General features: G+C 43.0%; 1 protein-coding gene across 2 annotated transcripts in view; it reads right to left on the bottom strand.

Moving 5' to 3' along the window:
* TAF2 (TATA-box binding protein associated factor 2) overlaps positions 1-14451 on the bottom strand; it is a 948796-nt gene that overhangs the window by 598984 nt on the left and 335361 nt on the right. For both annotated transcript variants that reach the window (XM_085605048.1, XM_085605049.1), the window contains exon 15: positions 8051-8116. In XM_085605048.1, the coding sequence (XP_085461174.1) occupies positions 8051-8116 (66 nt within the window). The remainder of the gene's footprint in view (positions 1-8050; positions 8117-14451) is intronic.

The raw sequence follows: 14451 nt of genomic DNA, 5'->3' as shown, positions 1-14451 counted from the left end.
AGCTGGATGAGGAAGAACTTTCTGCAACTTAACTCCTCCAAGACAGAGATACTGCTGTTTGGTAAAACGGAAGAACTATGGACCCCAGACTGGTGGCCACGAGAACTGGGAGAAGCACCCTCCCCAAGAGGTTGGGCCAAGAACCTAGGCATCAGAATTGATAGTAAATAATCTATGGAAGAACAGGTGAAGACCCTATCAGGCACCTGTTTCGGAACCATGCGGATGCTTAGAAAGATCTTCCCCTGGATCCCACTTAATGCCAGAAAGGCCCTCATTCAGTCGCTTTAGTTAGCCGACTGGACCATTGCGATTCTTTGCTGGTAGAAATAACGGAAGACCTGTTATCTAGATTGCAGGTTGTCCAGAATACGGCAGCCCACCTTGCCCTCAATAAACCAGCGCAATCCCCCTCCCTACCTCTCCTGCGTCAATTACATTGGCTTCCTATTAGGAAACAAGCTATCTTCAAGCTGCTATGTATGGTCTTTAAGTCTCTCCAGGGGACTGGCCCTACCTATCTGACTAAGAAAACTGAACGCTATCAACCCGTACGACAACTGAGATCCAGCAACCGCAATTTGCTCTGTTCGCGGAGAATAAGGAAGACCAAAATGGGTGGTCGTGCATTTTCTTATTTGGCCCCTAGCCACTGGAACAGGCTTCCTGAACAAATACGTGCCTGCTCCAATCTATCTCAATTTAAAAAAAATGCTCAAGACCTGGCTATTCTAAAGATCTCACTGTTTATAACGTTTCTCATTTCAGGCGCCGAGAGATCCCCTTGGGGATGATCCGTTGCGCATACAAATGAGTCTAAAGTAAAGTAAAGTATCCATCTAGCTATGGTAGCCTTAGAAACTGCCATGCCCTGGCAGTTCAGACCATAAGCAACAAATAACTGATTTGATTTGCGTATCGCCTTAGTCCTTTGTAAGTAAAATTTAAGACATTTTTATGTCTAGAGTGTGAAGCGTCTTTTCAGCAGGTGTGGACGGGTTAGGGAAGAAATGCACTTTCGGGATGAATTTAGGGTTTGTCCTACGCATGACTATATCGTCAGTGAAAACGTAAGATAGGATGAGATATTGTGAAAGCCTGTATTTCACTAACCCTTCTTGTTGATGTGAGAGCCAAAAGAAGAGCGACTTTCCAAGTTAAATATTTCAAGTCTGCCTTGTGAATGGGCTTAAATTGCTGTTTTATCAATTGAGATAATACCACGTTAAGTTGCCACTCTGGGGGTGGAGCTCTGATGGGACGGAATGTTCGAAACAGTCCTTTCGTAAATTGCTTTACGATTCTTGAGGACCACATAGACTGACACTTAGGTGATCAACAGGATCTTGATATAGCAGCCAGGTGAACTTTAACTGGTGAGTGTGCCAGACCTGATTTTGTTAAAGAGAGCAAATAAGGTAAAACTTCTTCTGGAGCAGAGAGAAAAGGATGTACTTCATTTCGCCTGCACCATAGACAAAAACGCTTCCACTTCAGTCTGTTTTATTGGTGCGGTCAGCTCTAGACTTAGCAATTATGTCTTTGCATTCTTGAGCAATGTTCAGATCTTTAAATTCGAAGAATTCAGGAGCCACGCATGAAGTTGTAGAGTAGCTGGTTCCGGGTGACACACTTGGCCTTTGTTGTTGGTCAACAGCGTTGGTGTTGGCAATAGGCCGATGGGTTGAGCTACAGACAATAGGAGAAGTTACGTGTACCACTGTTGTCAGGGCCAGTTGGGGGTTATCAGCAGAATGCAACAGTGTTCCCATTTCATCTTTGTGAGGACCCTGGGTATCAGAGGAAAGGGGGGGAAAGCGCATGCATAGATCCCTGACCAGCACATTAAAAGAGCATTCCCCCGTGAGTTTGGGAGAGGGAATCTGCTTGCGAAGAATCGACATTTGGAGTTGATCTGGGTCGCAAACAGGTCCAGTGCTGGTTTTCCCCAGATTGCAAATATTTTGTCCGGTTGTTTCTGTTACAGCTCCCACTCATGACAGCTGTCGTTCGTTCTGCTCAAAGCATCCGCCAGTGTATTCCGGAGGTCTGGAACATGCTCCGCTGTCAAGGAAACTCGGTGGAGCGTCAGCCAGTTCCATTACTGTTGGGCGTCCTGCGACAGAGATAGGGACTTTGTGCCTCCCTGTTTGTTGATATAGTACATGCTTGTGGTGTTGTCCATGCGGATCAACACTGATGATCCCTGTATTCGAGGGAGGAAAGCTTGAAGGGAGAGAAAATGGCTTTCAATTCCAACCTGTTTATGTGCATTTGGCGTTGAGCTAAGGACCACTTTCCTTGAACCTGCAGGTCCTGCAAGTGTCCTCCCCAGCTTTACATAGAGGTGTCTGTTGTTACTATGTAGTCTGGAATAACAGGGAGAAAAGATATTCCCTGGGACAGATGTGATTTCTGAGCCCAGCACTGGAAAGCTCCTTTCATCCTTTGGTTTGGATCCATTGGCATTGCAGTTTCTCTTGAAGAAGCCTCATATGTAAGTGAGCCAGCGGCCGAAGAGAGAATTCCCAGTAAAGACTTGTACAGTCTTACACAAACGCACTTTTGTTTATGGACAGTTATAGTGCAAATGCTTGCAACCGTTGGTGTCTTTCCTGGGAAAGGAAGGTTTTGTTCTGAATGGTGTTCAATCTGGTACCCAGAAATGTCCTTATCTGGTTTGGAAGGGCCGAAGATTTTTGGTAATTTATTGAGAGACCCAACTTGCGAAACAGGGTTAGACAATCGTCTGTTGCTGCTTCCACTAGACGAGCCGATGGTGCTTTCAGCAGCCAATCGTCTAGGTATGGAAATACCTGATGACCTTTGCTCCGCAAGGCTGCTGCCACCGGAGCCAGAAACTTCGTAAAAGTCTGTGGAGCCGATTTGAGGCCAAATGGAAGGACTCAGAATTGATAGTCGGTACCAGCCACTGTGAACTGTAGAAACTTTCTGTGCTTTGGCTGGATAGGGGCATGAAAGCATGCATCTTCGAGATCCAATGAAGTCATGAAGTTGCCGCTGTTGAGGCGCCGTAGGATGTCCGAAAGCGTGACCATCCTGAATGTTTGACTTTTTAAGTATTTGTTTAATTTCCTGAGGTCTAAGATAGGCCTCCACCCCCCTGACTTTTTGCGAATGAGAAAGAAGCTGGAGTATAAACCTTTCCTTCTCTGAAGAAAAGGAACTTTTTCTATTGCTCCTTTCTGAGGCATGATCTTTGACTCCTTTTTGAGTAAGTAAAGATGAAGGGGGTGCAATACCCTGGGAGGGGTATTGGGAGGTATCTGAGTAAATTCCAAAGTGTGACCATAAGAGATGAGATCTAGGACCCACTTGTCTGATGTGATGTTGCACCACTGGTGGATATGCTTGGAGATTTTCGCACCATTTGGGGGTAAAGGAAAAGCAACTGGTACCCTGTTGCAATCACTGCTTGCAACCGGAGTCGCGGCCTTGAGATCCTGGCTTTCGTTTGGAGCCTTACCTAGAGAAACCAGCCGTTGTCGGTTGGCGGTAGGATTGTTGTTGGTAACCTTGGCGATATTGCGGCTGGTAGGACTGGTAAGACTGGAAACGCTGGTAATTTCCCCTGTTTCCTGAGAAACCCCGGCCCGGGCTCCCCAAAAGGGCACCTTGCGGTACTGCAGGATACCTAGGGCTTTGGCCGTATCTGCATCCTTTTTTATTGCGGTCAGCGCTTCATCAATATGACTGCCAAATACGCTGTCACCATCATAGGACACATCCAAAATTTTGGACTGCACTTCTGGGCAGAAACTTGTTGCTCTTAACCACCCATGCCGCCTAAGAACGGCAGCACCGGCTAACTGCCGGAAGCTGGTAGTGGCAATGTCCATTGCAATGTCTATTATTTCTGATGCTGCTCTTTCTCCTTCCACAAGGATCCTACCGAACCCAACCTTGTTCTCATCCGGGACAATGTCATTCATTGTCCCCACATCGGACCACATTTGCCTATCGTATCTTCCCAAATATGGCCAAAGCTTTAGCAGCCCTGACTGAGATTGCTGCCATTGAGGAAAAACGTTTCCCGATGGAATCGAGACGTCGACCATCTTTGTCCAGTGGAGATGTGATAGGAGTAGACTGATTCTTCGATCGTCTCTGGGCTGCTTGGGAGATTACAGAGTCAGGTTTGGGATGACCCGTAAGGCACGCAGGATAGTCCTCTGGAGGTCTACATTTTTTGTCAAGTTTCGATAGCACGGGAACCACCGAAGCTGACGTCTTCATTACTTTGACCCCCTCTTGCCAAATGTGATCAATTTTAGGTATTGACCTGACTGTCTTCCTAGATTTCTCCTTAAAATCGTACAAAAAAAGTCTGACTGTTGTACAATTGTTGGCAAGTGGAATCTTTTAGTGGCTTTGTCCATGATATTGTGGAAACCTCCAATATCCTCTGGAGGCGAGTCTGAAGGATGGTGAGGTGGTGGGGATGGTGTTGGTGCTATGTAATCATCCCACTCATCTGCAATTGGAGGAGGATCATGGATTTCTCCTTCCTCAGGCTCTTCTTTCGAGGTGGTAGGATTCTCTCTGGGAGGTAGAGGAATTGTGGATGTGGCGTGAAACCAGGAGTGGCAGGAGGTGGTGGTAGTGGTGTCTGAGGAGCTACCAGCCGCGGCAGAGGTACTATAACATTTTCCTCCTGAGGAGGAAACCTCTTTTTGTAATCCTGTAACATATTTAAAGGTCCAGTATTAATGATGGAGAAAATTGAGCAGGTTGTCGTCTGGGCTGTTCGAAGTATTTGTACTGCTGATGCTGAACATGAGGGGCTGGATAATGCTGATAATACTGCTCCTGATCCTCATAGTCATCGTCCTGTTCTAGGTAATTGACGTTCAGTTCAGAAGGGCTATGGGTCATTCCAAATTGGCCTTCATCTTCATCAGTATCCTCCACATCCATGGCTGGGATGTAGCGGTGAAATCTCAGGAGTCCTAAACTCCATCTGTGCTGTTTGCAGGATCGGAGTTGAAAGACCTGCATACAAACTTGTGGTTTTAGTTGCCGGTGTCGTCATTGACCATGAAATTTTCGTCATCGACGGTGACTTCGTCGACGGTAGTATAGTCTAAGACGATGGTAGTGTCACAGTCGGCGGGATTGCCGCCGATGAAACAGCTGCCGTCGATGATGGATTTGTCGTCGTCGACTATGTCATCATCGACAGGGTCATCGACGATGTCTTCGTTGACAATGAATTCTTCGTCCTCGGTGGTTTCGTCGACAGTGGAGTCGTCGGCGATAGAGGCAACGTCGACGGTATTGAACCCTTGATACTCGCCGTCCATGTGGTTAAAGCCGTCGACGGTCTCGACAACGACCATCACTGTAGTCGTCGCTGAAGAAGTTATCGGCGTCGGCGGTGAACTGGACGCCGAAGAGGATTTTTGACAGACTTTTCCTCTGGAATGGCTTGAGGACTCTGATTTTCTTTTTGAAGCTCCTGAAGACTGCGGGGATCCAATCTCTGAGGAGACCTTAAGCAGTTTCTCCTGCTTAAGAGATTCCTTGGTCAGATGAGAGACTTTAGCGTGTTTGTTTCTCTCTTCAGGCTGACCCTTAGGCGACCTGTACCTCTTGTGTGACTTGGAGGACATGTGGCTATCAACATCATATGATGCACTATGCTTCTCTTTAAGCCACAATAAAAGTCTTCCTTCTCTGTCTCTCAAGGTTTTGGTTGAGAAAGTGCAGCATATCTTACATTGTTTTGTCTCATGATTGGGATAGAGACAATAAATGCACTTTTTGTGGGGATCATCAACATGCACCCTCTTCTTGAACAGGATTTACAAGCTCTAAATAGTCCTTTTTTATCAGACATTATTCCCAAACGTTAAGATGTAAACTTATCTAAAAACAAGCTGAAGAACTGAGCAAAGCTCAGGGAGACTCTCTTGCACAACTAAGTGCGGTGAAAATCTGAGGGATTTAGCCTCTCTTGGGAAGGTTCTAGAGGGTGCTAGCTGCTGAGTGGTTGTGTTTTGTTCTTTTTATACAAGGAGACTAATAGGCTATAGAGTACATGGTTGCCACCATAATAGCCTATGGAATATACTATTTATTATTTACTACTTTGTTATTTATGTACCGTGGGACTCCCACTACAATGACGGGGAATGATTCAGGCATGTGAATCTATGAAAGATACCCCAATACTGGATGGAGGAGATGGACTTCTAGTGACATTGATGACTTTGCTGGTGAAAAGAGTACTGAACAGATTAAAGTTGCGAAAGTGGCAGACTTGGTTGCACAGAGGACAGCTCACAGACTGAGGCATGGAAAGAGCAGCTGACCTTAGACAAACAGCACCACTGATTTGCATGTCACCAATCAAACTTGGTGAGGATAGCTTCTGAGGCTGAAAGCAGCACACCATGCTTGCATATTGCTCTTTTCTGATCCAACCACTCCTATTATCCTCTTCTGAAAGATGTAGTACTTAAAATAGTACTCATATTATTAACAATAATGAAGATAATAAGAAATATTCGTTTGCACCTCAATGTAATAAAAAAACAATTCTTCACATTTAACTACATCATTTATGTTTGAGCACTAACTACTGGTATAATCTGCAACTGTTTCTTGTCCACAGTAGCGGGTAGAGAAGCAACATCTACATGACACTTCTCTCTGCTGGAAACTTTGTCCATGCCCCTATGTTCTCGTTATAATGAGTTTAATCGAACATACATTTACTTTTCTGGGTTGATTTAAAAGATTCAATAGATTACTATTTTTTTTTAATTAGCGATCACAATAGAAGTGTATTTAGTCATGGTTATTATACCTTCAAAACTGTTTTGCAACATATATTTTCTTATAAATATGGACATAATGCGAATAGTTCCAACCATGATTTAACATTCTTAGAAATATCTTATGCATAGTAATACTTTCCTTCTGATTTCCAACTATGCAAGGTAGCTGTGCTAAACGGAGTTTCCTGTGCTGCTTTAGCAATAGTTCTTCTTTAAAAAACTGGTATGTAGAACTTTTTCAGTGACTGGACAACTAATTGTGTAAGTATTGCTGCCAACATTCAGTTTTTAAGCCACACTGCCAATAGAGGTGCCGACAAGAGATTCTTACACTCTGTCAAACATTTTTCTCATTAATACCACACTTAGAATACAAGGGAGAAAAAACTAGAAACATATCACTCCCTATCTGAATCCAACAACTCACTAAGGATACGTTCTGCTGGTGATGGGGTTAAAGTGAGGCATGACAGGATCCCGGTTTCACAGTATACTCGTCTGTGGACTGTGTTTAGTGAGTCGAAGTGGCTGAGGGGTACCTTGTGGCTACAGAGAGTATAAGTCTGTCTCCTCCCACAGATGGGAGATGGCAGATTAATGACCCACATCTTGGGTGCCTACTTTTGAAACGGCCAGTTATAGCCATCTTATTATATTACAACTGAGTGTGGTATACATTCTTACAGAGTGACTTGTATCTAGATTTAGTCCTGAGGAATGCCTAAGAACTCCGTTTGGAGTCTAAGAAAGGCAGAAACATGTTGACCTCTGAGGAAGTATATTTGTTTTGAACCCCCAGTCCTCTGTTTTTTAATCGTATCCAAGGACACTACTGAATACAATTATTTGAGCCCTTGAGATAGTTTTAACTTTTCATGCACTTTTCACTGCACTCTGTCCCTCACTCATCAGGTTCACTTTGTGTTATCCCTTTGCCTTAAAACACCTCAGCTCCTCCCCACAAAACCACTGTAGGTGGGTAATTGTAGCCCACATCTGGGAGCATTTGGCCCTGATGTGCGGAGGGAGCCTAATGATGAAGCATGTCAACCTTAGGTGAGTGAGGGTTCTCGTCCGTTAAGAAGATTTCTTTCCCGCATGCACATCACTTAAACCCCATCACTAGCAGAACGTATCCTTAGTATTCTCATCCCACATATCAAGATTCCTGTGTCAGGGAGATGGTTAAAGGAAGAAATGTAAAAAGAGATATGAATTTTCTCTAAAACATGACCAGATAAACTTACTCCATCGCAGACAAATCCATGTCCACTTCTTCTCCATTCATCAGTGGAATCTTTTTCTTCTTATTCCTGAATTGAAAGAAAAAAATAATACATTTCCTCAATCTGTTTTTTAGGACATTTTTGTTGTGTCCCAATGCACAAGCACTTATCCTGAAGGAAACTGATAAACTTTGATATACCTAAAGTTTAGTAAAACAAGATAATTTTTTTCTAAATTTTATAGACATTTTGTAAAGTACAAAGAAACCGTGCAGTTTAATTTTGTGAAGACAATGGGAGAAATACATAGCAATTCTTCCTCACTGGGCTGGTTTCCAGCAAAACTTAATAATCCATCATGTGTCAGATTATTCAGTAAGGGCAACATCCCTTCATCGCAGAATATGTTCATGTTTCACAGCAAATAAAATGTGCACATTGAGCATCTGAAGAGACACCACATAAAATACAAACTTCACAAGGTGTCGCATGACCATACTTTAGTCCCAGTTAATCTTTTATGCATGATCATTCAAGTTTTAGACAACTTGCTAACCCCTAGTCTGATAACCCCACTCGAGTCTGTTGTGATGCGAGTTCAGAAGGTTTATCATAATGTTTTTCAGCTAACTACAGGAGTATTTCAGTCCAAGTATTTATGTGATTAATTACCCATTTTTATTTTTATTGAACTTCTAAAGTCCATCTCTGCATCGGTCTACTTTAGTAACTTCCCTTCTCCAGTGCCCAACTTGTGGTACAGGGTCAGATCTCCATGTCATGGTAAGTGCCCTAGCTAAGTCTAAGAATCTGCACTTGTGCTTGTTTTACTTTGTTCGTGGTTGTACACCCAGGAGGCTGCATTTATGGTTGCTAACAATTGAGTTGCTCTGTTGTGAGTACTACCTTTGACCTATGCTGACGTATGGCTATGCAGCATCAGAACATGTATGTGCATAAGATCTTCCTTGGCGGTGTGGCATCTAGGGCATTCTTCAGGATTCCACTGATATTTTGTGTAAGCTGTTAGCTCCTAAATATGTGTGGTGTAATATAATGTGTTGCATTAGTCTGAATCCTGTTTCTTTACAATGAATACACAAAACTTGAAAAACTATTAAGAAGAATCAATTAAATATTCTTAGATTTTGTTACTGTAAGGCAACCATGGATAATTACAAGTGGCACCTAGCAAGGTTCAGAAAAGGGTAGCTGGAGACGCACGAAACTGGGTGGGTGTGATATAAACGTCAGAGGGGTGGAATCTGACAATCCATGGTGGTCTGCTTAGGAGCAGAGGTCATTTATCTGTCAGGTTGCAGAGCTCCACTCATTCTTAGCCCCTCACTTCAAATTTCATGCTTACTTTAACAGTATTGTATGTGTTCACCCTGTGCAACACTGCACAGATGTAGGCAGTTATAGAACATTGGAATAGCATCATCTGGGAACCTTCTTTTAGGTATTTAGTTGAGTCTTCAAAAATGTGGTAAAGTTTTCAGCCTGTATATGCCATTATCCCGGAGTTACTGCTCCTTATAGTATGCGATACCAATGGTCATGTCCACTTCCATTAATGAGAGAACATGCCTGCAGAGCAGGCATGACTGCGTAGGGTGAAAGATTAATCAAAGACCATGGCTTGAGCTAGAGGTTAGGTTGCATGGGGCCTACTCTACTACAACTCCACTTTTATGCTTTCTTTCTTAGCTAGGTCGAGGAGTAACCCATCGATGCGCATCATGTACACAACAGTGCACTTACAAAATTGTTTAATTAAGAATAATGATGACTGGAGCATACAAATTGGCTGCAATACGTATGGGTTTCAGTGCTGTTCCCCACTTTCTGAGCAGAGTGAAAGAGCCTTGAGCACAGGGGACTACACCAATGAAATTAGCGGGACATATGCAGTAATGCTCAGAGTGATTTTGAAACAGATCCCTCAAAACACGCTGGTGACTTTCCTTTTCATCGCTACCTTTGCTGCGGAGGGTGTGCCATCACACACTGCCAGACAAAGTGAGCCGTGGTGAGCCGGTTGCCTTCATGGACTGTGAATCTTCTCCAGAAATATATGCATGTTTGCAGCTGTGACTGCACGGTTTCAGCAATGCTGTCCCACCAACGCTGATGAGAGCTCTATCTTTGTTCTGGCTGTATGACCCTTACTCTCTTGGTCTCCAAGACTAAGTGAGGATGAGTGAGAAGCTAACTCTGTTCGTACCCGTGAATGTGACAGTTGAGAGAAGGCATAGGCGAAAGGCTAATCCCTGAGCTTCGAAGCAGATAAGCCAACAGAAAAGGTTATTTATCTTTGGTGATGATAATTCTGGGTGGATTTGTAATCGCCCAGCAGATTTCTTCTCAATCTGCCTTGCTAAAAATGGTAGAGGTATAGGAAATCAGAGGAGATCTTGACAGTGGAGGTCAAACCGCCTTGATCTTATTGGATCTCTCAATGGCTTTTGATACGGTTCACCACAGTATCTTTCTGGAATGGCTTGAGTCCATAGGAGTGCAGGGGTCAGCACTCAATTTACTGCATTCCTTCCTTTTAGATGAGATGCAATACGTAGAACTAGATTCCTTAACTTTCAATTCCTTTTCTGTACCTTGTGGAGTTCCATAATCGTCTTCTATCAGTCCAACTTTGTTCAACATTTTTGTCACTAAGCTGTCCCCCATAATCAGATCCTTCAGATTCACACTGACGTCCTATGCGGACGATACGCAAATTGTTCTTTCCATCTCCAATGAGGACACACATATTAACAACCGCTTGCATGATTGCATGCTAGTGGTCAGTGCCTAGATGGGCCAGAACTGGTCAAAACTAAACTCAAACAAAACAGAGGTTGTCCTATTTGGCAACAATCCCTCCTTCTGTTCTCCCTCCTGGTAGCCTGCCTGCAGACCTGGGCTACCTCCCTACTCTAGCCACAAAAGTAAGAAATGTAGTTATCATGGACCATATACTTACCTTTAGAGACCAGTTAAGTTGGTTACCTCCTCAACATTCCTTATTTTACGAATGTTAAGAAAAATCCTGCATTTCATACTGCTAGATGCCCAGGAATCCGTAGTGTCCATGCTCATTCTGTCCAGACTAGAATACTGTAACAGTCTGTACTTGAACATGAAGCAGCAACATCTTCATAGGCTTCAGGTCCTCCAGAATGCGACTGCCAGACTTCTTTCCGGAACCCCTAAATTCAGTCCCATTAAACCTGTGATCGTGGACCTTCATTGGCTCCCTGTCATAAAGAGAATTAAATACAAAGCACTCTGTATAGCCTTTAAGGCTTCCCAAAATTCTAATCCTGCCTTCTTCACACAAAAGATGGCCTGGTATCTTCCCAGTAGAACTCTTCGATCCTCCAGTGCAGAGCTCCTGAGAGTCCCTGAATTAAAAAAAGGCAACTCGGGAGGCCGAAGTTTCATTCTGGGCGCTGTCAAGATTTGGAATAATTTGCCCCTTTTCATCCGTTCCTCCCCTAGTCTTCCTGCCTTTTAAGAAGGCCTTGAAGACTTGGCTTCTTTCCCATTAGTCTGCCCAGCTCTGGGATTAATTTGGGTAGCTGCGCGCTTCACAAAAACCGAAGACCATTAACAATATAGCACAATATGTTTGCATACCTAGGGATATTATTAATCACATCACTAACAGGCGCCAGAGGAGGACAGTGGGGCATCAGTACAAGAGTACATCATTATTGAGGGGAACTTTTCGTTCTGATGGATTTCTTATCTTATGAAAGAGCCCCAAAGCAATAACTTTAGGAAAGTGGTATTAAGTAGTGCTGATTATCCACAGACATCATGCAACATAGCCTGGTCATGGTACCCATCACTGGGTGTTTGAGCTGTGAGGCACTAGTGACTGGCAAAAGTATGCATGGATGACCATGTGGCAACTGAGATACTTCTAGTTAGGGCCAAAGAAGCAGCCTTGACCCTAAAGGAATGGGCTCAAATACCCACCAGAGGAGTTTTCTTGGCTATGACACAGAAGTTCTTAGTACAAAGGTTAACTAAACATGAAATAGTGTGGTTGGTCATCGCCCCCACCCCCCCCCCCCCCACCCCCTTTGACGCCAGCAAAGCTGACAAAGTGTTGAAATAAACTCTGTGTAGAGGTTTGCAGTTGAAGTTGATATAAAAAGACACTGTACAACATGGGGTCCAGTTATGCCACTGTTCTAAATCCTTGGTTGGATGCAGAGGAGGTAAGCAAGATGGAAAGGTAACTGACTGATGCATATCAAATGCAGATACCATCTTAAGGAAGAAGGATAGGGAGGAGAGAAGGATCAACTCATCTGAGTGGAAAAGTATGAAAGGTGGCTGAATTGAGAGGACCTCAAGTTCTCTGACCATATGAGCTGAAGTAATTACCATCAGCAATACTATGTTCAATGTGAAAAGCCGAACTGGGCTAATGTGATCAGCTCAAATGAGTATGCCATGAAGAAAATAAAGCTAAGAGTGATATAACACTAAAGAAAAATAAATGGAGTGAGACGAAACACAAAATAAACCTTTCAGAAAACCCACCAGTAGTGGCGATTTAAGCAGGGATGGTTGGTCAGGGAGACATAATGAAGGCAGACAGGGTATTCAAATAGCACTTCATTGCAGTAACTGCCAGACCAGGCCAATCAAGAGACAGTGCAAATCCCAGGACAATGGACAGGCAGGATTTAAAAGGGACTTTCCCAGTGGGACAAAATCCACCATTTCGAGACCTGGGTCAAAGAGGGGTGGGAAAATGTGATGATGCCAACACACTCACTGTTGGCACCTAATATACTCCGGTCTCATCATTTCCAGGGACAGAATCCCAGATGAGGTCACATGGGCCCACCTAGAGGCTCATGGGTAATAATGATATTGCTGGGGAAACTTTCCTGGGCCAGATGAAAGCCTGGAAGGATAATTCCTATGGTGAGGAATCTTCTATAAAGATGTATTCATCAGAAGGCACCATAACTTGAAACACAACAAAGGCAAGACACTGTTGTGTTACTTTGAAAGATTGGGAGCTGTTCAGTGGCATTGTAATTGTTCCAAGCCCATACACATATACGAGTATTGAATGTTTAGCATCCTCTCTAGGTAAGGTTACAACATCTAGATTAGAGTTAAGTTCTGGCAGAGACACTCACAAATATCTCACTTTGATAATGGCATCACTGTAATGAAGGAAGCTTTGCTCTTCTGTGATCACAGCACTTTGTAAACACCCAGTCATGAGTTTAGCATAGTTTGCAGCATGGTAACAGCTCTTAATCTGCAGCTTTAAAACCACAAACAACTATCTACAAAGTAAACACTGCATTAGATGCCAACCGATTTCTCTTTGTTGGCACTAGCAGGCCCATTCCAAGCCTGGATGAGTAATCAACTTATAAAACCGCTAGGCCGGAAACACTGTCCTGCATGGTTACATTATTATTAAAGGTAGTTTTACTTCCTGATACTAAGTATCCGAATGAGTAATATGAAAAAACGTACTTAACTTTAACTACAGGTCTCTAGCACTGGTTTCTTTCATAGATTCACATGTGTAAATCATTTGCATTAACAGTAAGGTCAAATATCTGTAGCAAAACTGTGAAAGAAAGGCACCCCCTAATTGCTTTCAGGTCCAAGAGGAGGGGGAACAAAAAAGTTAGCAAAGAAAACCTCTAATCTGACCTATATTTCTTTAAATGTGGCAATAAAAGGCTAAAAAATGCCACAAACCCAACATAAATATTAACCAAAAGAATCGATCACAGAAATAATTTTGTTGTATATTTTATTAAACTTCTAAGATATTTTCTTTAGACACATAAAATATTTTTGTTATTTTTGCTTTATACACATGATTTAAAAAGGTTCATTTGTCATTGTCTGTACATATATTTGCTCAAGAATTGTGTATAATACAGTATAAATCCTTAAAATAGACAAACACATAACCCCACAAAAAACCATCAACAATTCATTCTTACCACTCAAACCTGCTCAATCAACCTACATTCATACATAAAAAAAGAGAGATTCAGCCATATGAGGGATCCAATAGGAATCTACTGGGGACAGATCCTGTGATTGTTGGTGATAATAAATCACATCCATCAAACACTTCCTCATATGCATCTTCCCCATTGGGAGCTGATTTGTTTGCCCATGGCAGTTTTTGTTATATCAGCCAATAATACTGTGAACATATGCGGAACGTAATTACTGGTTTTGTTTGGTCAAAGATAACCCCTGGCTTCTCTATTTGAGACTAATTTTTATATCTACCTTGGTCCTGAGGAAGGTGGTGTTGCCACTGAAACACGCGTAGACCAACAATGTTGCTATTGCCCAGGATGAAACAGATGATTTCAGAGGGCGAGAAGTTTTAAAATGGCAAAAGATAAAAGCAG

Source organism: Triturus cristatus, chromosome 5_1 (genome assembly GCF_964204655.1).
Source record: "Triturus cristatus chromosome 5_1, aTriCri1.1, whole genome shotgun sequence".
Classification (NCBI taxonomy): domain Eukaryota; kingdom Metazoa; phylum Chordata; class Amphibia; order Caudata; family Salamandridae; genus Triturus; species Triturus cristatus.
Note: the sequence above shows the minus strand (reverse complement) of the source record. Positions and strands in the feature narration are given on the sequence as shown.